At 42.5% G+C, this 27,026-nt stretch overlaps 1 protein-coding gene across 2 annotated transcripts in view; it reads right to left on the reverse strand.

The window, feature by feature from the left end:
- Window positions 1–248: 248 nt before the first annotated feature.
- The window catches only part of ELMO1 (engulfment and cell motility 1), a gene marked incomplete at both ends in the record, with an annotated part of 466,567 nt that continues 439,789 nt past the window's right edge, over window positions 249–27,026 (reverse strand). For both annotated transcript variants that reach the window (XM_079711467.1, XM_079711468.1), the window contains 4 exons: window positions 249–449; window positions 6,195–6,272; window positions 17,633–17,715; window positions 24,956–25,063. In XM_079711467.1, the coding sequence (XP_079567593.1) occupies window positions 249–449; window positions 6,195–6,272; window positions 17,633–17,715; window positions 24,956–25,063 (470 nt within the window). The remainder of the gene's footprint in view (window positions 450–6,194; window positions 6,273–17,632; window positions 17,716–24,955; window positions 25,064–27,026) is intronic.

Raw genomic sequence — 27,026 nt, forward strand, 5'->3', positions numbered from 1 at the left:
ACCTTAGGCTGCAGCAACGGGAGGTGACCTAAAGCAACGGGAGTCTAGAAGTGGAATCAGGGCGGTGAGCAGGATGCCAGGGAGGGGCAGGAAGACGCCGGGGCTAGAGGCGTTGGGGCCAAAGGAAATGTGGCCCGCAGCTTTCCTCTACCACAGCGGATTCCAAGGCATGGGAGCGTTTTCATTCTTCTCTCCTGTTAGCTAGCTCTTCCAGTTTTGGAGGGGGAGCTTCTGGGCCCCCGGGCGCTTCAGTTACAGTCATAGACAAAGTCATAGTTGCTGGGCTCCTTGGGGATGGGTGGAGGTGCGTCGGGGATCTGAATGTTTTCCAGGTCTAGGAGGCGGAGCTTGATTTCCATGCTGAGCAGCGTGTCCAAGTCATTCCTCGTCAGGTCGCTCATCATATCTTTCCCCAGCAGCGCATTCAGCCCATCTGTCCAGATACAGTACTGGTGGGAAGGGAGGTGACAATGAGAACTACTGATGACAATAACAAGAGGAGGAACAATAGCTGACACTTACTGATCACTCAGCATGGTCTAGGCTCTGTGCTAAGTGCTTTGCCTACATCATCATTTAATATGCACAGCATCTCTATAAAGCTGACACTTCTGGGAGCGTCTCTGTTTTACAGATGAGGGAACTGAGGTGGTGAGGAATTAAGTCACTTGGTAGTACATGGAGTGGGTGGGATTTGAACTTACGCAATCTGCTTCCAGTGCCTGCACTCTTCTGTGCCCATGATGCCTCCCTGTGGCGCAGCAGGAGGGTTTGGGTTCTCGTGCCTGTGCAACATATCTCTAACATCCCACCAGTGAGTCAATGAGTTTAAGGTATTGGTAGAATATATCCCAACACTCCTGGACTCAACATCAGGTCAAGCTTGCTTCTTTCCTCACTCCAAGCATGGTTCCCAGTCTGGTAGCTCATCTCTGCCTATCCTGTCTGATTCCCAGCACTCACAATGACAGCCCAATGGGAGGCCCACCTTTGCATTTCTCAGCAAAAGGTCTAGGAAATATCTGAGTGCTGCCCAATGTCTGGTGGCAAAGTGACTAAAATTATTGGGTGATCTTAACGGAAGGTGGCTTGGCTGCCGGTCTAGGGACCCCTTCTGCCTGGGTCTCCAGTTTCCAAGGTTTTTCTCCTCCAGGTCTCTGGAGCCTGGTCCCTGGGGACATCACCTGTTTTTGGAAAGCACTCCATGGTACCCAACCAAGAATTTGGTTCTTCCCCTCTCATTAAAATTAATCGCATCCTTTGCCTCTCCAGTAGACTATGAACTGTGCTTCATTTATCTGAGGACCTGCCTTGCTCTTGTCAGTTTCCCTCCAGAGGCTGAAACCCTGCCCTGACCTGGTATTAGAGCCATGATACCTGGTGGAAGAACTAGCCTCTGCTGCCCGCATCTCAGAAAAATGCCTGCATTCTGGATGCTCTGCTTGCTCACCTTTTAGGATGTCCTAGTCCTATATAGGGCTTCTTTGATAGCAATTTCTCTGCTTTTCCTGTGGGACTGGTCTTCCTTCTAGAACATGCTCCAGATTTCCCCCTCTCTTGCCCTCACTGGGTCAAGCTGCAATTCCAGACCCTACTTAGCTTGTCCTTTGCACTGTGGTTACCTGGGCTATGTTCCAGAATATGATAGCAGATCTCAACATAAAAGTACTACAAGATGGCAAGCACTACACAGATCTTAAGTCATAGTGAGGTGGTAGAAATCTACCACGATGCACATTGGTGGTACCACTTTTTAAGCCAAGGAGGTGTACCATGGGTGTATTACGAGGCCCATGCCTGAGTAGTGCAGCCCTGAACTGTAGAGCTTTGGTTCTGCCTTGGCTATGTGATCTCAGCCAAAGCATTTAACCTAAACATCTAAACATCAGTTGAGTGCTAAAGGATTTCTGGAAGTATTAGTGTCCTCATGAATACCTTAGGTAGACTCCGAACACATCGAAACATTCGTTTCCTCATAAATAACTTTAATAAAAATAGATACCCAGGTCCTACCCTGCAGATCCTGATCTTATGGATCTTGGGTCAGGAAATTTTATTTGAAAAGCTTCTAGCTAATTCTGATGTACCTCCAGATATGGGCACCACTGAACCCCATGCTCTTTAAGGCCCCTTTCAGCTCTGGCACTGTTTCATTGTAAATCCCTAAGTGCTGGGGATTACTGCTCTTTGTACACAGCTTTCCCAGTCCTGGCTAGCTTCCTAGTACAGATTAATTTAACCCACAGGAACACTTCTGTGGTGCTTTTCTTTTGAGAAGCAGCAAGTACAGAAAATTTTATTAAAAAGTACATCAACCAATAAATAAGAACTCTGTAGTACTGAATCTGAGTTGGAAGTATCAATATGAACTTACAGTGTATTTTATCTTTAAAAAAACATAACCCCAAGCTCTGTCTACAAAAAACCTGAAAATAATGACCAACCCAGTAGTGACAGGCACACCTAATGTCCAGAATCTGGTTGCTAAATACCAAAAGGAGCCAAAGCTCCACAGAGAAAAGGTAGGAAATGTACAAGATGAACCTGGAATATCTTGTCATGCCAGAATGCCTGAAAGCTGCCAAAGACATCTGTCAATAGAACTCAGAAGCTAACCAGAAGGTGTTCCTTCTTTCTCTAGATAATTTGGACACTGATAATGACAATAACTGCAACCTATTGATGTACAAATACGTTAAATCCATAACTTCATAATGATACCCAAACACCAAAAATCCTTCACTGGGCTCCTTTGAAGATGCTCATGATTTTGAAAACTGGTAAAGAGAATCAAGCATTCTCCTGCCTATCCTATGTACACTGTTTAACCTCAGGGTAACCAAAGAGTTGATGAGGCAGTTTCTCTTTATGTAGCTATAATAGAATTGGAATATCAACCTTTTCCAAAGTCTAACAGATCCAAGGATCTAGGCGATAATCATCAATGGCTGCAAACATTTCCAAAAGAGAGACAACCAGACATCATGGAAGAATACAACACTACTGCTGCTTAAAGTAGAGCCTGAATTTGATGAATCGTCTAACTATCACTTAATAGGAAATACAGGATGCAGATAAACACGTGAAATGATACAGCAGGTTATGGTAGGCAGAATAGTACCCTCCTTTTAAATAAGACCATGTCCTAATCCCTGGAACCTGTGAGTATGTTAGGTTACATGGTGAAGGGAATTAAGACTGCTAACCATCTGATCTTAAAACAGGGATTTTTATCTGGGATTATCTAGGTGGGCCCAATGTAATCACAAAGGTCCTTAAAAGTGGAAGAGGGAAACAGAACAGGAGTGAGAGAGAGGGAGATCTGAGTATGGAAGAGGCAGTCAGAATGATGCGGTGTGAGGACTCAACCCACCGTTACTGAGATGGATGGAGGTGAGGAATGAGCCGAGGAGTGCAGGTGACTCTAGAAGTGGAAGGGGTGAGGAAATGGATTATCCCCTAGTCCAGAAAGGAGTTCAGCTCTGCCGATACCTTGAGTTTAGCCCAGAAAGACCTGCATCCGACTTCTGATCTCCAGAATTGTAAGATAATACATTTATGTTGCTTTAAGCCACTAAATTTGTGGTAATTTGTTACAGCAGCCAAGGAAACTAATATACAGAATTAAAATCAGCAAAATCTAGACTATTGGCTATGCTACCAAACAGATGAGCTGCTTTTTTCTTTTTTTTTTTTTTTTTTTTTTGTGGTACGCGGGCCTCTCATTGTTGTGGCCTCTCCCGTTGCGGAGCACAGGCTCCGGACACGCAGGCTCAGCGGCCATGGCTCACGGGCCCAGCCGCTCCGCGACATGTGGGATCCTCCCAGACCGGGGCACGAACCCGTGTCCCCTGCATCGGCAGGCGGACTCTCAACCACTGCGCCACCAGGGAAGCCCGAGCTGCTTTTTTCAATGAATAAATTGCAAGGAAAAGAAAACACATGCACGTGTTCATGAGAGAAGGAGAGAGGAACCTATAGATTCAAGGAAACTGAAGAAACACGTGAACCAATTGTTATGTATGGATCTTATCTGGATTCTGATCTGAACAAAGTATAAAAGAAAAAAGGAAAACCAGAAAGGAGACAGAGAAATCTGAAAACGGACTGCAAATCGTGGTATTAAAACGTTATAAAATTGGGTGTGATCATGGTATGATAGTTATGTTTCCAAGTGGATTCTTTATTATTTAGAGATGCACATGGGAATATTTACAAATAAAATGATATGATATCTGGATGAGCTTCAAAAATAATCTGGGGTGTTGTGGCAGCTGGGTGTGAGTGAGGGTAGGTGAAACCTAATTGGCCATGCGCTGATAATTGCTGAAGCTGGGGGATGGGCACTGGCAGGAAGTCATGAGTCCAGGTCCTGCTTTCTTCCTTCCAAGCTACACAGTGCAGGGGCCAAAGAGAAAGTGTTTCTGGAACAAGACCCCCATGGTTTAAATCCAAGCTCTATCACTTACTGATTGTTTCGTCTTGGACAAGTTTCTTAACCTCTCTGTGCCTCGTTTCCCTTTTTTATAAAATGGGAATAACATTAGTTTGTTCCTTAAGAGTTACAGAATGAGGATTAAGAGAGGTGAAGCACATAAAGCATTGAATGGTCCCTGGTACAGAGTATTCTGGTTATAATTACTATTATCAGTACTATTGTTGAGTTATTCAATTTTGGGAGGCCTCTCTCTCCCCCTTTGATAAACAAGGATATCTGTGATAGAACTTTCCATTTTATGGAGCAATTATGCAAATAAAATGAGGTAATAGATACGGAAGTGGTCTGAAGAATACTTTTAATTTACACAAGTGTATGGCATTTTTCTCCTCACTACATCAGTAAAACATGGCAGATATGAATAAAAATTTGGCAGTCCCAGAACATTTATCCGTATCTGGAATTAATGTACACTGGGAAAAACAGCGCTGTGTAGATTTAAATAGCATCCGCAGTTCTACCATTTTAAGTAGTTTCCTACACATCCGTATATATCTTGAATACGGTGGCCTGTGTACAACCACAATTTTATTTAAAAAGAGAAATGGTAGGACACAGTGTCTATTTTCAGGAAGATGAAGACAAAGTCATCCCCTTCTGCGAACGAAATGTCAAGTAACACAGAATTATATTTAAGCGCCACTCTAAATGCAGGATTTGCATATAATCTTTCTTCTCTCTTTGGGATGTACAATTTTATTCAAAAGCTTCAAACCAGTGAAAACCAAATACAGAATAACTTTTAAATGAGCTAAGTCTCCCAGGGGAAATGGGGAACAAAATTCAAATTCTATTAAAATGTTCCTTCCTTTCTAAAAGCTTTTTATGTAACCACATGCACAACAAAAATTTGAATGGTATCATCTAAAAATAAGAGTTTCAAGCATGATGTTGGGTTCTAGTTTACAAGAGAAACAGTTAAATCAACCAGAGCTGCTACTTCATCTTACAAATGCATTTTCCTGGATTTATGCTAAATATTTTAAATATAGCTGACAGCATGTTTCAAGAAGAGAAACAAATTATACATATAACAAGATGTCAAAAGGAATAAAAGCATCTCAAAAATAAAATTCCAACAGCAGAGACAGCCCTAAACCTCTTAAAATAACTTAAAGAAACATGGTAAAAAACCTACTTCATCAAATGTTTTAAAGAATAGAAATAAGTTTATCATGGGAAAATTCTGACCCAGAGCTAAATATTCAAGGAAAACCAAAGCTATAAGCCAGGGCTGATACTTCCTCTGGGTTAACAATTATGCCCTTACTGAGTATGAAACATTTGTACATTCTTCTTCTTTACCATAAACTCTTTATTTTTATTTTTTAAGTTTTGTTTATTTATTTATTTTTTGGCCAGGCCGTGTAGCATGTGGGATCTTAGTTCCCCAACCAGGGATCGAACCCACGCCCGCTGTATTGGAAGCGCGGAGTCTTAACCACTGGACTGCCAGGGAAGTCCTTACCAAAAACTCTTGATCAAGCTAAGAAGAAGTTGAATCTGTTACAACTTGCAGTTTTTCGAGAGGTTTCCATTCTATTCCAAGTCAACAAGATGTACCTTTGCTCGTGAATTTTCTCAGGTAGACTTTTTTAAAAAATGAAATTTCTTTTTTTCCAGTATTTTTCACCTGCTTGTTTTTCTTGAGAAAATATGACATTCTCTCATAAATTAACCCCACTGAGACCCTTACCTCATGCTTGTCAGGAGCTATGAAGTTCAGCTGGCAGTTTGAGTCATACAAGATCGAGAAAGCAAGTTCAAGCACCTCCTAAGAGAGATCAGAGAAAACACCACATTGAGGAAAGTTGACACATTTGTTTTGTAGCCACAAATGGCTGCAGATTGAACCTGGAATAGTGCCTACAGTGTGTCCAGGCAACAGGAGCAGCCGTGAGGGTGACGGGAGGAAGAAGCATGTTTTTCAAGGTTCACAGCACATTTCCTTCTCTCTGTTCAGGGGGAGTCTGCGTGAACCATCTCATTTAATTCTCAAGACAGCACATGGAGCCAAGTGTTATCATTCCGCTTTTATGCAAAGGAGCTCAGAGAGGTTAAGTGAGTTGTCCAAGGCCACATATTCCCAAAGCTGTGCTACTCTCCTATCTTCAGCATCTCCCTCCCAGGGAGACCATGAAAAACAGTAAACTCTTTCCCAATCAGCAGCATTATGGGCTTCTCTATCTTCTGTCATTTCCAAACAGACAGGTGTCCATAGGGTTATAAACTTGCTAAAACATGGAAGCTACGTAGGAGGTAATGAGACTTCTGGATGAACCCATTATCTGTAGGTAACACGTCTGCCCTTTGACCTCTGAACTACTGTAGAGCAAAGGCTACACAAAACCTAGTTTTATCCTATAGTGGCTGCAGGGTATAAAGGAGAGCATGGGCCCAAGTGGCAGAATAGCTGGCTTCATTCATTGGTGAGTGTTCATTCGAATGTCTGGGTTCATTCATAATACAGACTATGAGACAGACCCCCAGGACCAAGGACTAAGTGACACTGTCATTTCATTGTAGCTGAATGACCTTGGCCGAGACATTCAGTGTCATGCCTAATATGTATGTTAATATATGCTTCTCAAATTGTATGTACTGTGCAATATTGGATACTATGATTATTCTATCGGACTGACAGCAGGGTACAACCAATGGAAGATGAGAGTCATTGCACATCTCAACACCCTAACAACTCCTAATTTGGAGGGAAGAGCCAAGTGAGTCCACATCGGTGCTCTGCATCACTGCAACACACGTGCTAGCCTTCCTTCTCTGTGTCTATTAGGCACCACTGATGACTGCCCCTTTCTCTTGTGCTATGATCTGGGAGCTGCACTCTCAGTAACCACCCACAGACGTTCTTTCTTAGGGAGGTAGATCTCTCCACATCATTCTCTACCTCAACATCTGTCAGAGGATTTGCCTTTGGCCAATAAGTCACAGCAAGAATGCCCCCAGAAAGAAGAGAGCAGGCAGAAAGATGAGGTCAATGCCTTCAGATTTCAGAATTTCAGATGAGAAAGAATTCTTCCAAGTGACCTCCAAAGGCCCAGCATTAGCTGGATGCCTCTTCTGACACAGCCAACTATCAGGCTATTTGTGGCTCTCATGGATTTTATCTGTGTCTGGCTCACCTCTAGCTGTCCCATCATTAAGGGAAAGCAGCTCTTGTTCTGAGCCCAGACCTACCAGTATTCTCATACTCTTAGGGCATCCTCGCCCTACCAGAAATAGAAACAAGTGAAGGAAAGAATGCTGAGTCATAGAATGGGATCTGTTCTGCAAAACTACCCCCCTCTGCATATTTCATTTTTTTTTAAATTTATTTTTGGTTGTGTTGGGTCTTTGTTGCCGTGTGTGGGCTTTCTCTAGTTGTGGCGAGCTGGGGCTACTCTTCGTTGCGGTGCGTGGCTTCTCATTGCAGTGGCTTCTCTTGTTGCGGAGCACAGGCTCTAGGCATGCGGGCTTCAGTAGTTGTGGCACACAGGCTCAGTAGTTGTGGCTTGTGGGCTCTAGAGCGTAGGCTCAGGAGTGTGGCGCATTGGCTTAGTTGCTCCGCGTCATGTGGGATCTTCCCAGACCAGGGATCGAACCCGTGTCCCCTGCTTTGGCAGGCGGATTCTTAACCCCTGTACTACCTGGGAAGTCCCTGCATTTTTCATTTTTTTCTTCCTTAGGATTCCATTCAAGCCTGCCCAGTTAAGATCAATATATTAAAAAAGAGTTCGCCAAAACAAACAAAAACAATTTTCCCATAAGTTTGGCATCTCTTTTGGGTCTTTTGGTTTATAATGAAAATGGTCATGGGCCGTAGTAGTGGTACCATAACTGGTGTCATCCTTTTAAAAAAGTCAGTAAGGCGGGCCTCCCTGGTGGCGCAGTGGTTGAGAGTCCGCCTGCCGATGCAGGGGATACGGGTTCGTGCCCCGGTCTGGGAGGATCCCATATGCCGCGGAGCGGCTGGGCCCGTGAGCCATGGCTGCTGAGCCTGCGCATCCGGAGCCTGTGCTCCGCAACGGGAGAGGCCACAACAGTGAGAGGCCCGCATACCACAAAAAAAAAAAAAAAAAAAAAAAAAAAAAAAAAAAGTCAGTAAGGCAATCCATATCAAGAACGAGGGGTCCCACTCCTGGGGTTATTCCTAAAGAAAATTCAAAAGGAAGCAAAAGCTGTATATATCATTATCTGTAAGAACATAATATGAGAAACTCAGTAAATGTTCTCCCTTCTTTGGGTAAACCATCAAAAAAATCACAAATTAGCAACCCAGAGAAATACATGCAGCCAGGCATTCAGTACAATTATGAAAATCTGATCTTAAGTGAAAAAAAGCAAGAGAAATGAACACTATATACATACAAGTCACAATTATGAACAATGTCTTCCTGTGGTTGGAAACTGGAAGCAAATTGTGAAATGAAAATAATTATGTTAAGGTGCTGGGATCACAGGTGATTATTTTCTTTTAAAAAACTGAAAACATATTTTCAACAAAATGTTAAGCTCTAATCTCATAAATTCATAAAGATTGTTCTTAGATGAGAAACACTGATATAGATGATGATTTCTTTACTAATCTTAGTGTCATTCATTAGGAAAAGTCTTTGACTCATACTTGAGAGTAAGGAGAGGACAGGCTTTGCTTCTGGACACCCAGTCAGTACATTACAGCAGCACCACGTGACCTTCAGAGGTCAACAGGAAAAGGTGAAACTGACAATGGATTTCCAGCTGACGTTGGACCATGACTGCCACTTTGCTTAGGGTAGTCACATGGCTAATCCATCCCCTTGCTTACGACAGCAGGTGTGAGCATCACCAGAGCCCAGACGTGGCCTCTTGACTAGGTGCTGAAGTCACTTGAGACCAGAGTGTCAGTGTGGTTGTCCTTTGTGACATTTTCTCTTCTGCAGGGCAGGGAGGGAGCAGGAAGAAAAAGGAGGGGGCCTGCAAACTTTGGGTTTTGCCCTTCTCAGGCATTTACCAGTGAAGATGTGAATGAGCGGAGCTGTCATGACCTAGATTTCTGATAAACACAGGGAGGAAATAGGAAAGTCGTGAGAATATCATTCCCCACTTTAATTTCACCAAAGCTGCCTGGGAGGGGTTGGAGGAATTACTTCTCTGACCCACATGCCTGTGTTAAAGTGCTGCTATCACTTATAATGAGTTTTACTGACGTCCCTGGCCGGCTGTCATTGAGGCATCAGTGGAGGTCAGCTCTCCAGCACTTTGAGCAGGCAGACGGAGGAGCTGGGAGCGGTGGCCTCTCAGGCTAACACTCCAGAAGCTGCCACCTGTCCAAACTGTCTGTGAGGGAGAGAGGTGCCAGGAGATGGTGGAGTAAGCAGTCATGGATCTGGGGCAGTGTCCCCCTCAGGGGCTTCTTGTCACACACCACAACGCTTTCTTAGACATCTGACGCTCTGGGGCTTTGCTACTCACTACCTGAGGTCTTTTATTCCCTCTGGATTTAAGTCAGTGGAAAATCATGTCCAGGAGCAGCTTATTTCCATCCTCTGTTCCACTAATGCACATCTCCCACCTCCTGTGGAGGAAGACCTGGGATAAGGGAGTTCTGGGGTTAGAGGATACGGGAGGAACTGATCCTATGGTCTCTGACCCCATATTCAACCCTCTAGCCCTGGGACTAGAGACAAGGCATGTGGGGTTAGGGGATGCTCAGAGAAATTCAGGGCATGATGGTGCCTTGGTTTGGGGATTGCCATCTTCCAGGGGTCAGATGATGGGTTGACTGAATACGAGAGTAGAGTTTTATACAACATATTTTCGGTGTATAGCGTTGGCCGCTGTTCCTTACGTGTGACTTGCCTCATTTGGCCATCTCGCCTGGCATTCACTTTAATTATGTTGGCTCTCCATCATCTATCTACATTATCTTGAGGTCAAAGAATTTTGATTAAAGGTGTAGGATATAACTTGGCATGTGTGTGTGCTAAATATAGCTGGAGAACTAGATATCATAGCCATGAAGCATTGTTGCTCACCTGTATATCTATGAGTTTGAGTTTAAATTTTAGAAGGCAAAATCAGTCATTCATATAGTGTATAATAAGATAGGATCTTGCCTTCTATAAGCAGCTATAATGTTCTGGTCCCCAGCTATCTTAGCATGATCAGCCAATAGTTCTCTAACCCATTTTCTTCTCTGTCCCCACCAATCCTGTACTCTGAATTCAATGTTTCTCAGTCAGAGGATGCACTTTTACATGTCAAAAGGCCCCACGTGCCTTTTCACATATTGTTTCCTCCTCCTAGAAAGTCTTCCCCTCACTTCTCCTTTTCAAAAGCCAGCTCAGACATCATTTCCTCCACAAGCTTTCTCAAGTCTCCCAGGCTCTCCTGGTATTTAAATTTACTGGGGCATAGGCAATATTGGATTGTAATTTCATGTTGATACTTAAGTCTTATATCTGTTAGACACCCAAGGACAGGTGCCAGGTCGTATTTATCTTTGGATTCCCAGCACCCAGCACAGGCCTGGTATAAAGAAGATACTCAATACATTATGAGTATGAATGGTGAACGAAGTAAATCTGAATAAAAGGCTTTTTGGTTAAGACCAGGCTTTTCAAGCTGAGGCTAGAACATCAGCTTCTAGTATAATCTGCTTCTTATTTCAGGTACATGAATCATACTGGAAAAATAAAAGCTGGGCTCTGGACATGGTGAGATTCAAGCTTCTTTCATGTCAAATATATTCCTATCCCTTTCACTGAGATCTGGTCATATCTTCCCTCTGGTGATTACATGTTAAAACTGTTTAATTCTTATGGCCCAAATCAGTGGGATAAGTACCAGGAATGCCCACTTTCAAAGATAAGGTGACAAATCAACTTTATTTTATGAACCACAGAGTTTAAATTTAGAATGCTTAATCCTCGAAAGTCAAATTCTTCCAATTGAATTTGCATTCACCCATGATAATTCTTTTCAAGTGTTAGACATTTCCTAAGTGTTAGACATTTCCTAATCTCTCTGTGAAGAAGCCAACACTTCTTGAGTCCACAGAAATTTGTCTGTTGCACCAACCTCTTTTAAACACGTTGGACTCTAAGCTCCAGGAGGACAGGGCCATGTCTGCCTGTTCATCACTCTGTGCCCAGAGTCTATCCTATCTCAGGTGCTCTAATGCTCACTGAGTGAATGACTCTATGAGCAAGCCTTAGACCATGACTGGCATGCCAGATGTTGAATGAGTGAGAAGTACTATCAGTTACCAACATCTTGCTATTAACAAGTGTCTGCCTTAAAGATGCTAATGTCCCAGTTTGCCCTGTTCAGTAATTAAGCTGATGGAAAGTCCTGTGGCACAAAATGTCAGAACCTACTCTCTAGCTGGAAAAGCTGAAGAGCCAGCAACATGCCTTGGGTGCTGCCCACGCCGTTCACTGACAGACCTCCTGTGGACAGATTTTGGCCAACTCTCCTTTTAAGCTGCAGGTCTCCCCTCTCCTATCCAGAAGTCCTAGACGTAGGGAGGAGCAGGCCTCTGGAGCACTGGGGAAGGGGTGTGGGTGTGGGTGGATTGAGGAAATAAATTATTAGAACTGTGGGTTCCCTTTCTGCCTTTTGACGTTTTACCTGATGAACCAGATGTGTGAACGCTATTAACATTACAAGACAAACAATTTTCATATGCATAGAAATGAAAGAGCCAGGCTGGTAGAGATACCACTGTTTCTCTCAGCCCTCAAGGCAGCCTAGAAGAGCTGGGAGTGGCTGGAATATCTCTGCCAGTGAATCCCAGGAAGTAGCCTCCATTTGAAGTCTTATTTATGTGTTTATAGCAGTGTGCCCCATTATCCATCCATCCATCCATCTGTCCACCCACCCGTCCAATTTTCTATGTGTCATTTACAATTTTTTTTTAAAAGTTTGGAAATGTCATTTACTCAGTTTGTTTTGTTGATCTCCTCTAAGGGGAGAGGAATCTCCTACAAGAAGGCCAAAACTACCCACACACATCCTAGGCTCAAATGAGAACATCATCTCTACACCTGTTTTGATATTGGTAACTTGTATCTTCTTTCATTTTCTCTTGATTAGTCAGGCTAGAAATTTAGCAATTTTATTTATCTTTTCCAAGGACCAAGTTTTGATTTTGTTGATTTTCTCTACTGTTTTCTTATTTTCAATTTCATTCATCTCTAATATTTACTATTTCTTTTCTTCTGCTTGCTTTAGGCTTAAATTGCTCTTTTTTCTCTAGTTTCCTAAGGTGGAAACTTTACTGATTTTAGATCCTTCCTCTTTTGTAATATATGCATTTAATGGTATAAATTTCCCTCTACGCACGGCTTTCACTAAAACCCACACATTTTGATAAGTTATATTTTCATTCTACTTAGTTTAAAACATTTTGTAATTTCTCTTTAGACTTCTTCTTTAAACTATGGGTTATTTGATAGTGTGTTTTCAATTTCCAAACATTTGGGGGATTGTCCATCTATCTTTCTGTTATTTATTACTAGTCTAATTCCATTGTGAAGTAGAACATACTTTGTATGATTGCTCTTCTTTTAAATTTGTTAAGATGTATTTTATGGCCCAGAATGTGGTCTATCTTGGTGAATGTTTCTTGTGAGGTTGAGAAAAATGTGTATTCTGTTGTTGGGTGGATTTTCTATTAATGTTAATTGGATGTAGTTGACTGATGGTGCTTTTCAAGTCATCAATATCCTTATTGATTTTCTTTCCACTTGATGTATCAATTACTGACAGAAGGGTACCCAAAACTCCAGGATAATAATGGATTTGTGAATGTCTCCTTTCAGTTCTCTCCGTTTGTCTCATGTATTTTGATATCTTTGTCCATCCCCTTACTTTCACCTATTTTAGTCTTTATATTTAAGTGGGTTTCTTGTAGAAAACCATATAGTTGGTCTTGCTTTTTATCCACTCGGACAATGTCTGTCTTTTAATTGGTGTAATTAGACCATCGACATTTAAAATGACTATTGATATAGTTAGATTATATCTGCCATGTTTGTAACTCTTTTCATGTGTTGTATTTGTTCTTTATTTTTAATTTTCTCCCTTTTTTGTCTTCTGTTTTGAGTATCCCAATTCCTCCCTCCTATCCCTTATGACTTTGCTGTCATTCATTTCACTGATCCATATGCTATAATCATCTAACACATTTTAATATTATTATTTTAAGCAAAGAGTTATCTTTTCGATGAATTAATAAGAAAAAAATATATTTTTATTTTACCTTCACTTATTCCTTCTCTGACACTCTTCCATTCTTTACGTAGATTCAAGTTTCTAACATACATAATTTTCCTTTTGGCTGAAGAATTTCTTGCAGAGTAGGTCTGCTGGCAGTGAATTTCCTTGGTTTTGGTTATCTTAGAAAGTGTTTCTCCTTCACTTTGGAAAGATAATTTCACTGGATATGGAATTTTAGGTTGGTGGTTTTTTTTTTTAACACTAAATATTTCACTCTACTTTCTTCTTGCTTGCATGGTTTCTGATGAGAAATCTACTTTAATTTTAATATTTGTTCCTCTACCAGTAAGATGTTTTCCCTCCTTTGGTTTAAGATTTTCTCTTTGTCTTTGGTTTTCTTCAGTTGGAATATGATATGCGTGTGTGTGTGTGTGTGTGTGTGTGTGTGTGTTGGTATTTATCCTGCTTGGTATCTTATAAGCTTCCTGGATCTGTGGTTGGATATCTATCTTTAATTTTGGAAAGTTCTTGGCCATTATTGATTCAGTATTTCTTCAGTTCTATTCTCTTTCTTTTGGTATTTTAATTATACATATATTATACTTTTTGCAATTGTCCCTCAGTTCTTTGATGTTCTAATTTTTTTCCTTTTGGCATTTCAGTTTAGGAAGTTTCTACTGACTCATTTTCAAGCTCACTAATCCTTTCCTCAGCCATGTCAAGTCTACTGAAGAGCCCATTAAAAGCATACTTTATTTCACTTCTGTTACAGTATTTTTTTTTTACAACTTTATTGGAGTATAATTGCTTCACAATGGTGTGTTAGTTTCTGCTTTATAACAAAGTGAATCAGTTATACATATACATCTGTTCCCATATCCCTTCCCTCTTGCATCTCCCTCCCTCCCACCCTCCCTATCCCACCCCTCCAGGCAGTCACAAAGCACCGATCTGATCTCCCTGTGCTATGCGGCTGCTTCCCACTAGCTATCTACCTTACGTTTGGTAGTGTATATATCTGTTACAGTACTTTTTATTTATACCCTTTCCTTTTGATTCACTTCTAGAGTTTCCACACCTCTGCTTATATTACCCATCTATTCTTTCATGTTGTTTACTTTTTCCATTAGAGTCTCTAATCCTTTTAATCACAGTTATTTCAAATTCTCTGTCTGATAATCCCAGCATTTGTATCGTATTGCAGTCTGCTTCTGATGATTGCTTTGTTTTTCCAGGCTGTTTTTTAATTGCTTTTTGGCATGCTTGTAACTTTTTGTTGAAATCCAGACATGCTGTATCAGGTAATAGGAAGGGAGATACACAGACCTTTAGAGTGATGGTTTATGTTAATCTAGCAAGGAACTGGGATATGTTAAATGTTTGCTATACCTGTAAGTGCCAGAGGCTTCAAATTCCTCTAGTGTCCCTGTTTTTGTCTACCCTACTGACCTTGAGCTTCCCTAAACACTCCTCCTCAGAGAGAGGTTGTATCTTGCAGAACTTTCAGGTATAATCCAGTGTTATTATTTTGGAATCTAGTGGTATAGATTCCAAATAGGTAGGATATGGGTGAGGGATAGCACTCCATAACTTTCCAATTAAATCTCCATCTTTTAGGGGTCCTATGTCTTGTGGCTGTCACCTTCTCAGGTGTATCTCCAGTAGTATAGCTTTCCCGGTAGCATAGCTACAGAGTTTCCTACTGATTTCCTTGAGGTTCTGACTGCTGTTGATTATGTCTTCCCCAGCCCCAACCCTGTGGTTGAGATAAGAAGTCTAAAAAGGAATGCAATGGGAGAAATTCCTTTCCCCTAGCTGGGATAAAGGTTTGGAGAACAGGGCTTCGTTATGGAGAAGGCTCTGTCATATTCCATGATTACTCACCTCTTTCCCCTCCCAGAGCCATGATGGAGGTGGGCAGTGGGGGATGGGGGACTCTCTATAAGATCTTCACTGAGAGAATCTGCTAGGCTTATTGGAAATAAAGCCCATGAAAGTATGCCCCCACAAGACTGCAACCCCCAAGAGTTTCTCACTCTCATACTAGCAGTCATCAGAATTGCCAGCTAAATGATCTTACAGCTTACGGCTCCAGTAGATTCTGCTTCAGGTGAGCAGATCTGGCTGTGACTCTCTGGATGTACCTGACTCTCCAGATTCCATGGCTGTGGTCTCCCCTGTAACATCAGTTCTCTCGGTAGTTCCAAGAAAATTGTTGATTTTCACTTTATTCAGTTTCTTCTTACTGTAAGGATAGGAGTGACAACTCCTAGGCTCTTTACAGGTTGGGGTGAAGCCAGAAGTTCCTTCACACCTGTTTTACATAATTCGCTGTCCCAATCAGAGTGCTTGGCTGCCAACTACACCCCTCCTAGCCTTCTTTAGGTTACAGACTCTTGTTGCTGCCAATTTCCTCACGCCTTGTCCTGCTCGGCTCCAAGTGTTATATAACCATGGGGACCTCAGCTGGAGCTGAGCAGAGCCGGTGCTCCCTCTGTTATCAGGTGGTCTTGAAGGAAGGCAGCCCCACAGGAGGCAAACCATGAAGGCTGGGGACTTGCTGCTTTAGTTAAGGATGCTCTTTTGAAATACGATGAGCTGTTGGATACCTACTTCCCCATATCTTGGAGAAGAAAGAAATGCTGTGTAACAGATGACCTACAGACCCTAAGGCATGCCCTTATGTCACTCAGTGTTTTATATGATAGCACTGTGACAGGCTTGACACAGAAGGATTCATATGAACTTGAGGTGAGTTATACTTATGTAACTTAAGAAGCAAAGATCTTGTTATCCGTCTCCTTGGCTGTATCCTCTCCCTGTTTTCTTCCTAAACAGTACTTTTGTAGTGCTTTTGATTTTCCTTAACCGTAGACAGGGTCATCTTATGCAGACCTGGATTCACCTTCATCTTATAATGACTGAAATTACAGGGCAGGCATTATTCACTTCAACACTGATTGATAAATAGGATGTGTAATGTTTACATTCCTCTTAGATAATGACACGGGACAATAAAGAAGCAACCTATTGATCTATGTGATATTTTTGGCACCAAGGTGCCTGAAGCATCCAGATGAATCTGATTAATTTTGTTCATGGACAGATACTATGTATCACAAGATGCCAAGAAGTAAAAAATTGGCTCCCTGATGGCCCCTCCAAGGGCAAATACCTCTAAATTGGGGGCAAGGGAAATTCCTCCATCTTTTCAGAAAATGCCGCCTCCCATACCCTCTGTTATGGAATGTAGGCTGTCATGGGGAACAACATGATAGGGAGGGTGAAGAATATTGCAGTGTTAAGAATATTTAAGCAATATTCACCTTTGGGAAAATTTTCTCCCTTAAGCTGGGTTTGAACTGTTTCACAATATTTCCCATGATGCTGAAGAATATCAGGCCTTTAAAAGTTTTCTAAGATTTTTTTTGGAGCCATCTAGTCTCTCCTCCCTTTCCCAGACTTCACTGAGACACCAGGCAGGTAACTAAGAAGGAGGAAATGAAAGGGATTGGGGTGGAAGTGCAGAAGGGAGAATATGAACATAAATAGAAGGTTAGCAGAGGCCCAGAGGATGGACGGAGATGAGTGGAAAAGGCTTGAGAGAAGACTGGTGACAACAGAGAGAGGGCAATTCCTAGGGCTGTACGTAGAAAGGAAGTGAGAGAACGCAAGACATGGTGGAGATTCGACAAGTGATCAGTGAGAGAAAGAATAAGACTAGGTAAGAGATGTAAAAGGAATGAGGAAAGGAAAAGGAGCTGAGTTTAAGAGATGTGTAACTGTGTGTGCGTGTGTGCACGCACACACACACGCACACACACAAACACACACCAACCACAGAAGCATAGCTACCAAAGAAGGGCTTGGCCCACTGCAGTCAATAACTGTATTGAGCAGACACAACTATTTGCAATATCCTGGAAATCATACCTTGTTTTGTTTAAGGGCACCTTTCTCTTTCATATGAGGGCAGTCCTTTCCCGTCACCACAGCTTTGATATCTGCCACCGGCACTGCAATTCATAAGAGAAAATGAAAGTAACTACATCATGTGACTGCTTAAGTGTCCATAAAGTAGCAAGACTAAGCATCGAGTCTGCTGCTACGGCTGCCATTCCCAGACACTACCGCTAGAAGACAAAAGAGTTGAAAAGAAAAGAGAAGTCAAGCGGTGTCCAGGGCTAGGAACTAAAATATATCCTTATATCCTGGTAAAAAGCATCCTTGGGGAGAAAAATCTATGTTCATAGTAGAATTTGGTTCAATAAAGCAAATACCTAAAAAAAAAAGACCAGAAACAACAACAACAAACCCATCATAGTTGCATTAAAAGTGATGGTATTAGAAGCAGCCATAATAACCATACTAATAGTGGTACTGATACTGATTTTATGGAAGACATCTGTGTGCCAGGAGCAATGCCAAATGCTTCCTACAGATGGACATCTCCTGCTACAGTTGCTACATCTCTTTAGTTTCTGCGTTTTGGATAATGAGGGGAAGTAACCTTATCACAAAAAAATTTATCTGAATCGAAACCATCCTGAACTCTCATTCTCCAAATTCTCCCTTTTACCATCTCATTACTTCTCACAACCATTCTGTGAGGCAGGTTTTATTATTCCTATTTTATGGACAATGAAATTAAACTCCATTAAATAGAGGGAACATTCCTTTCTGACAGGGAAGTGGTAGCTGGTGTTTGTCTTGGAAATCCTGAGAGTAATGCAGTTTGATAAAATGATGTTATCTCTCATCCTACTCAGAACTTGGGGGAAGATAAAAGATGTGGAAAGGTTTGGGCCTTTAAAGCTTTTGTTAAGATCATCTGATGGAGAGAAGGCAGTAGGATGGTTTGGAAGCTTAATTTAAAAAACTGCAAAGTCATCTGTCCCTTTCCAATTCCTCATCTTTCACTCCTGTAAGGGACTGTGAATTTAGGAGCTCACTTAGGATCTGCAGAAGCTTTGCGTCATCAATTTCTAGACTCCTCTAATGATGAAGATAATGAGAGATTTCATGATTAAAGTTCACCTATTTTTATTGGGGCATTGGGTTTGGGGGTGACATTTAGATGAAGAGAAAATTATAAAATATATAGAATGTCAGAACGACGTAACAGGAAGGCTCTTGAAAAGCTAACATTGTCCCTGTACCCTTAAGTTGCTAAGAACTTTGTCCAAATCTATGACACCTCTAGAGCTCTCTCAAACCCTAGAGAAGAGTGAGGCTGTGAGGAACTCTTCCAGGATTCTCTGCAGGCAGCCCCTGCTAGCTCTCCCACCACGTCTGTCCCTCCAGCTTGCAGTCCTGATTCTAGATCTCTTTGGTAGACCTGACTTGTACTCACTAATAACTGCCTCTCCTCTCCTTCCGGGCTTATGGAAGACTACTCTTCCCAGCAACTTCTGCAGTTAGGTGCAGCCATACGATTAGCTCTGGTCAATGAAATGTGAGAGGAAATGGCCTCTTTCTTAGCTGAGGCAGTGAAAAGTCCACGCCTACCAGCCTCGCTCTGGTCAATGAAATGTGAGAGGAAATGGCCTCTTTCTTAGCTGAGGCAGTGAAAAGTCCACGCCTACCAGCCTCTCTTCTCCAGCCACAGGGACTGATCCGGTCACATGGTCCATCCAGATGGCACAGCTCTGGGATGGCAGAGCAGCCGTTGGCCTGAGTCTCTGTGATTGTGTGGAGCGGTCCTTTGAAAGCCCATGTCAGTTATGTAATGTGAGGAGCGAGAAATAAACTCCTGTTGTCCTGAGCCACTGAGATTTTGGAGGTTATTTATTCTTGCAGCAAAATGTAGTGATGCAGCCTCTCCTGAATGGCATGACCCTTGACCTTGGACCGCTTTCCTTCTCTGCCTGGCTGCTCAAGATTGGCATCTTCTTTTAGACGGTCCTTGTGATTCCTGAACCTACCTTTGACCACAGCCTCTGACTTCAGTTCTCCTCAAAACCATTTTCAGAACCAACAATCAGCCCTGTTCTCAGTGGCTGACCTGGCTACCTAATCACTACCCCAGGAGAAGATATTTGGGCACTTTGGGAAGCTGGGTTTACTTAAGATTTACTTTTCAATGAAAATCCACCACCGAAGTGAATTTGTGATATAATTAACATACCAACTCCAAAAACCTCCTCAAGCTTCAGATGGAGTTTAAGTCACAGGGTAGTCTTCTGTTGTATAATATGTAACATGGTCAATGAAGATCTATAAATAGTAAGTTACCCCTTGGCTTTGAAGATCTATAAATAGTAAGTTACCCCTTGGCTTTGAAAACTGGACAAGATTAACTCGGAACAGGACAAGAGTAACACTAAAGTCTGTCGTGGGAGCAGTCTTTAGAATCTCTAATGAGACGGAATCAGTGGAGAAAAAGCACTCTTCCACCGTGCTTGTGGCATTACATATTTTATGTATTTTATATGCATTGTCCCCTGTCAAGGAGATGAGCTGCTATATTACTCACAGGATTATGGCTAAAAGGAAAACACAAAATTCTAAAAATACAGCATGGCTTTTAAAGGTTGCTCTTTACATAGTTTGTCTCTAGATGCACTGGAAGATTAGGCATCAGAAGGGCTAAAATGCTGTCCTCTCTAAATCCATGAGCAGAATCAGACTCATATCCTTTGAATCTACACTCTTAAGAGGCAACAGAGGGCCCCTGATTACTTCAAAGCAGGGCTGGTGTTTCTGTCAGGCCCTTTTTTTGTAGAAGCAACATAACTAAGTGGGGTTCAGAGATATGAGAACCAGGAGGGTCACCACTGGTTCCCTAATGCCCACTCTAACTCCTTTGCGGCCTGGCCTCATTTCCTTCAGTGCTTTTTTCAGTTTGAGCTGGATTGAGACAATCTAATTCAACACTCCCATTTTATAGATGGGAAGACTGAGGACTAAAGAGAAGAAATAAATCATGCAACGTCACACAGCTAGTGAGGGATGGAGCTGGCACTGCTGCTCTTTCTTCTATTCTATGGTCCCTTGCTAGGCCATGATTTTTCACTCTGTTTGGAAGATGTCAGCCCCCCAAATCATGCTGAACACAGCCCTGGAAGTGGTTATCGCTTCAGATATGTTCAGGAAACTCTTTGATTGCTACTATCTGGGGAAGGAACTTTAATTGTGATTTTTAAAAAATGCCTTTGTAAAAGTAAATGTGGCCACCATGATAAAAATTGTTCTAGCTTTCACCCCCGGGAGCCAAGTTGAGGCAGAAATCACCCCCAGGAAGTAACCAGTAAGTCATGAGCACTTGCTGTATACACAGCTCCATCGTGGAGGCTCCTGTGGGCAGAAATACAGAGGAGGGGCAGGCTGATGCCAGTACAATTTAGTAGAGAATCTGGACTCTAACCTGGAAGCCTGGAGTGGCTGGAAGGGCTGTGCCTTTAGAATCACAGAGCCTGGATTTGAATTCTAGATGCATCTACTGGCTATACCACTTTGGGCTTAAGTTCTTGGAGCATAAGCTTTCTTGTCTACAATGTAGAACTATAACATCATCCATCTCATAGGGTTGTTCTGAGAATTAACTCAATGCTGGAGCCAAGATCATTGCTGGCTTTGAATCTAGGTGGTCTGGAGAAGTGGGTAAAAACCTAGGCCATGGAGTTGGATGGCTGCATTCAGATCTTTGCTCTGTTGTTTACTGGACAGGTGCCCTTCAACAGGTTACTTAACTTTTCTGTACCTCATTTTCCTAATCCTAATTTTCCAATGATACCTACCTCTTCAGGTTGTGGGGAGGATAATTTATTATGTAATGCAGAGCTCTTAGCACAGTGCCTGGTGTCGAGTAAACACTCAAAAGATGTTATTTGCTATTATTCTCATTATCAATAGTCAAAGTTAATTCTCTCTGTAGATTGAGGGGCCTGAATTATTCCCCACGCTTCAATGACCCAAATTGCCCACTTTGCTTTGCTGTGGCCCTTGCTTCTCTCCTCTGCTGTGATAGGCTTAATGGCCTTGTGTGAGGGAGCAAAACCCTTTGATGTGGGAGTGAAGAGTGCTGGCCTAGATTCTTTCAAAGGGAGTCTCTGAGGGGCCCAGGCACCGCTGGACAGCAGAGGAGTCTGGTGTTTAGTGGGGGTGATGAGAGTCTCTCTAAACCCAGTGGAAGGAATGTGGGGCCAAGGGTTAGGAGATGCGGGTTTTCAAGGGCCGTGTTTCCTGCCTAACAAAAGGAATACGAGAAGAGAGATTTGCTAAACCTTTAGACATGAAAACAGCTTAGGAGAGGTCCTCAATCTCTACTTGCACTCTCTGGATTAAGAGGATCCAATTACGCTATTTGATTCACCAATATCTCAGTATTCAGCACTGATTAACTCAAGGGGTGGAAGACAATTTCCCCCTTGGTCGCAAGAGAGGGCAATTGTACACGGCAAGAGCAAGGGTACTTGAACTGAATTAAAGGAATGTCTCATTTTTCTAGTGGAATGAGGTTTTTGACTAAGGGCTCCAAGAGGATGGACTATTTTGCTCCAGGCAGGATGCAAACTGTAATTAAATGTAAACCAGATGGCAGGCCTGAAGCAGCAAACTTTAGTTTCCTAGGCTGGGACCTTCTCATCTCAGGCACATAATAGTTTCATTTGATTTCATTACATGAAATATACCCCCTCCCTGGCACACATGTGCATACAGATATAATCTCCTCAACACACACACATACACACACACACACACACCCCACATCCTCCCATATGCACACACCTGCACAGGTACTCATTCTTGGTTTGCCTTGCAATGGATAACTGTTTACGGAGCAGCTCTTCTGGAACTCTGAATTACTAGACTTCAAAGGCCGCAGAGGAAAGGAGTGGATGAGTTTCACAGCCACTGTCAGAGGGACTGATGCCGCCCTTTCCCAGAAGCAGCCTCACTCTGTGGCCACGACCAAAAACTGTTTGGAGATCTGCAGCTCTGTCGTGGCTCTTCTGCAATCACCCTGGCAAGCTGGCTCTCCCTGGCATCGGCCCTCGGGTTTCTAGCCCAGAGACCGTCCCTACTCAAGGCTCAGGCGCTGTCCACGCCTTGACCTTCTCTAGGGGCAGGGCTACCGACTTCCTAAGCAGCACAACCAGCGAGAATGAGTGCTGCATTTAAACCTACAATCCACGCCAATCTAGTGCCTATCTGTGGGTTGAGGAGTGGATTAGACCCCTATAACTATGGAGATAAATAACACACCCAGTGAGTGGGAGAGCCGAATCTCTGGGCCATGTGGGTTAGGAATGAATCCAGCTGTGGTTTTTTTGTTTTTCTGCCCAGACCACTTTCCCTATTTCCTGGTCAGGTTAAGAACGAGGCGGTGAAAGACTTCATATAGAGCTTGTGGTTGCTTTGACCTCTAACTTTTCATTTTACTGCATTAGAGCAGAGATTCCAAATGGCTGGCCTCTGGACAGTTCTGAGTTCACGAGGGAGGTTTCATCAGTGAGTTTTTCACCAGTTAATAGCAAACAGAGGAAAATGAAGACACTGCTGTGAGTTTTTCACACAGCTAATTTAATTTAGTACAAGGGACTGTCCTTTATTCCAAGATTAGGCCTTTCTGGTCTTTCCTTTTGTTTGATCAAGAGCCCTTTTTAAAATGAAAGGAATGTGATATTAAATTTTAGTTAGATTTTCTTTTATAATAGCCTTTATTTCTGCCAAAACTGAAAGTTGGCAACCCACTGTCGATTCACTTTTCTTGTTCTTTTAAAATATTTACGTATTGGTGAAAGCCAAATTTAGGGACTCATTATGAAGCGTGTCAGGCAACATCTGGCTCCACACTTCTCAATTTGAGTGCTCATCAGAAATGCCTGGAGGGTCTGTTAAGACAGAGGTTGTTGGCCCCATCCCCAGAGTTTCTGATTCATCAGGTCTGGGAGTGAGGATCTGAGAAGCTGCATGTCTAGTAATTTCCCAGGTGATGCTGCTGCTGGTGGTCCAAGGACCACACTCTGAGAACCACTGGTCCAGCTCTGTCCATGGTGGGATGCGGAAGGCTTTCTGAGACCTGAAGGGAGGGTCCTTATCACAGGAGGAGGCCTGGGGAGAGACCCCATAGCAGGAATGCATAGACACTGCCCCAGACTCTGCGGTACTGGGTTTCAAATAACGTGGGCTGAAGAGGCAGTGCTCCCATGAAAGGAAATAAGATTGCCTTCTGAACTAAATGACACTATGAAGACCAGACTGTCTCATTTTTAAGCTGGAGGAAGCGAGAATGTTCCAGGCTGTCTGTCTGATATGTCAGCCCAGAGTCTGAGTGTGTCAGGAACTTGCCACTTGTGGTTTATTTTCCCCTGTGATGGCCATGAGCTGCAAGGAAGACAGTACAGATTTGACTTCCATAGGCCCTGGGGTGACAAGGGGGAAGGTGCTAGGATCTGGAGGTAAGGATTCTGTTTGTGACTTGTTTATATGACTCATGGCAGGGTCAAGGTGACTTTTAAAAGTTATTTTAAAGTGTCTTTACTTTTTTCTCATTCTTTGATTTCTCTACCTGAGATATCCTCTGAGGCTATGTCTAACTTTATCTCATTTCTCTTCCAAATTAATCCATTACCTTTGTGTATTTTAATATTTCTGTAATACTTTGTTTAATCAGTACACTTAATGCTGTCTAAAAAAACCTGGAACCTGCTTTGGTGTTGGGCTAAAATAATCTAGCGTATGACTGGCTCTTTCAAAGACATGGTACAGAAATAGCAAATCGGTATAAATAATATGTATTTTGGGGAATATTTAGGAAACAATAGAATGTTATTGAGTGTCTGAGTTACTTCTTTGAAGTAAACTAGCCATATTTGGATCTGCCATTAACTCTGCATTATAAATGTGGGATACAGTAAACTATAATGCATAAACGTGGTGAGATCAAGCACATGATTCATGTGAAATTATTTTGGGTCATCAGAAAAAGACAACTGACAATCAGGTTTATATTGTTTTTGCTCCTTAGAATAACACCTGGACAAGTAACGTAAAAGTGGGTGTTTGAACCCCAGGTTTACGTCTTTTAGGAAAGATAGGTGAGCATTCCTTTATACACCCTCCCCTCTTCAGTCCCAAACCACAAATCCATCAAGGTCTTATGCTGAGAGATGGCTCAGGCCAGGACTCACAGCTAGATGAGACATGCCTAATGGGTTTACTTAGGTTGATAGTCTTTCTGCATGATATTCTGTGACCAGGAAACGAACAAGCAACCAAAACTCAGGCCTCCAATACAGGAGAGGCACTTACGTTTGTCCTGCAAGGAATCGTGGGGCACTTCTCCCTGAGGACTTTCTTCCAAGTCTCCATAATGCAGGACCTTGTGGTTTGGTGAAAGCCGACAATACCAAAACTTGTCTGGGGGAAAAAAAACACAAATTTGCCAGGTAAGCGATTCTGGTTTCCAAAAAATATTGACATCCTTATTTCGTCATAGTCTTGCCTGGGAGAACACGCAGTTCCTTCGATTTTAAGTCCTCAAGAAGGAATGACTTCTAGAGCCCTGTCAGTTAGTCCCTTCTCGATTTTGATATTTAGTTAGCTCCTGTCCTTCTTGGTAGACATTTGGTACCACTGGGAAAGTTATCAAATCCTTTGAGGACAATGGCAACAGGGTTTCTGAGGTGGTGGCTTCCAGAGGGTTATTTCATTCAGTATCTATAATGACTAGGGGATTAGTCCTTATTCAGTTGGGCCTGACAAAAGTGGGGAGGGAGATGAAGAAAAAAAAGCTTTCTCAGAATTTTTCTGCTTCCACTTTCCTCTGTGAGATTTTAAGACTGATGAGATGGTTGTGCCATATCTCAGTTGGCATATCAAACCCCTCACCCCTGAGGCCTATGCACACGAACTAATCAATGAATAAATTGTTAGGAAGCTAGTGATACACACAAGGGATGGAATTCATGAGGAAATATGCTAATAATTCAGAAATTTATCCGAGAATGAGGATATTGCAGTCATCTCCTCTCTCATTCCTAGAGTTTAGTTCTCTTAAATAAGTGTGACCAGTACCTCAGGATCATTCTTATAAAGAAGTCCTTTCTTTAAGTTGACTTCCCCAAATGTAATAAAAATTGTTGAATAAGCTGGTGAGGCAGCAAGAAGGAGGCAGAGAGTGCTTTTTCTAGATAAGAAACTTAGATTGTGACAGCAATCTTTGTGCAGCTCTCAGGGCTGTGCTAGATGCTGCCTCCTCCAGGAAGCCCTCTCTGATTACTGCAGCCAAAGGGACCCTCCCCATCCTCTTAGCTGCTCCAGCATCTCCTTGGATCCTTGGTGCTCCCATGTTAAGACCCTTAGTACTCCCCATTATCTGCCATAGACCCTAGGTAAGCAACTTGCCCCAGTGGGTGCAGTGTGAAAGGTTACTGACAGAAGAGGGCTCCAGGACACACATCAGCCCTGACAGTGTGGAGAAGCCAGGGCGCTCTGATGACAACCACTGTCTTTCACAATTGCACTGCACTGGTCCCTTGGCACAGTGCCTGGCACGTGGAAGTTACACAGTTGCTGTTGGCTAAATTGATAAATGAAGACCCAAGGGGACCCAGTCAAGATGCTTAAGGCACAGAGCATCCATGGCCTGTAAACCCCTTTGTGACATTATGCAATTGGCAAACACAGTGGCCTTGGTCAAGTCACCCCATTACTGTGTCTACAAACACAAATTATTTTGAAGCCACTCTGACCAAAAAGGTCTCTATAATGTTTAAGAAAAATGTTCTTCTACTTAAAATTGCTTTCACTGCAAAACCCCATTTTAACTACAATTCTTTTTGTAGGAAAGAAAGTTTTAAAACTGGAAGTAAAAGCCACACAATAAACAAAGAAAACACCTAAACTGGATCCACAAAAGCAAAATGCCTCTGTGATTCCTTTCTCATCTATAAACAGGGTTTGAGAATTCCTGAATGTAGCCAGAATATGGCAATCCATACATTTAAAAAACTCTAAACGCTGGTGGGAAAATTTGAGAGGAAAGAAACAGTGCTTTGAGCGCTAGGAAAACATCTGGAATTGCTAAATTTTCAAAATTCTGTTATATATATGTACATACACACACACACACACACTCAACAGCACAGGTCATTCTTCTGGGAGAGCATTTCAAACAGAGAAAATAAAGTTATTCCCTGAATAATTCATAACCGTTTCAATTAGGCAGTTTTCCATGAGGAGAACACATTTGGGAATTTGACTTGTAATCACAATAGGAACTGCAGTTCCAAAGGAGAGGGCCAAGTTTTGGCCACGAGCACCAACAGTGCTCTTGGGAACCTGGCATGAGAAATTGTAGACATTTCTTCCCCACAAAGGA

The sequence above is a fragment of the Hyperoodon ampullatus genome (genome assembly GCF_949752795.1).
Source record: "Hyperoodon ampullatus genome assembly, chromosome: 9".
NCBI lineage: Eukaryota > Metazoa > Chordata > Mammalia > Artiodactyla > Ziphiidae > Hyperoodon > Hyperoodon ampullatus.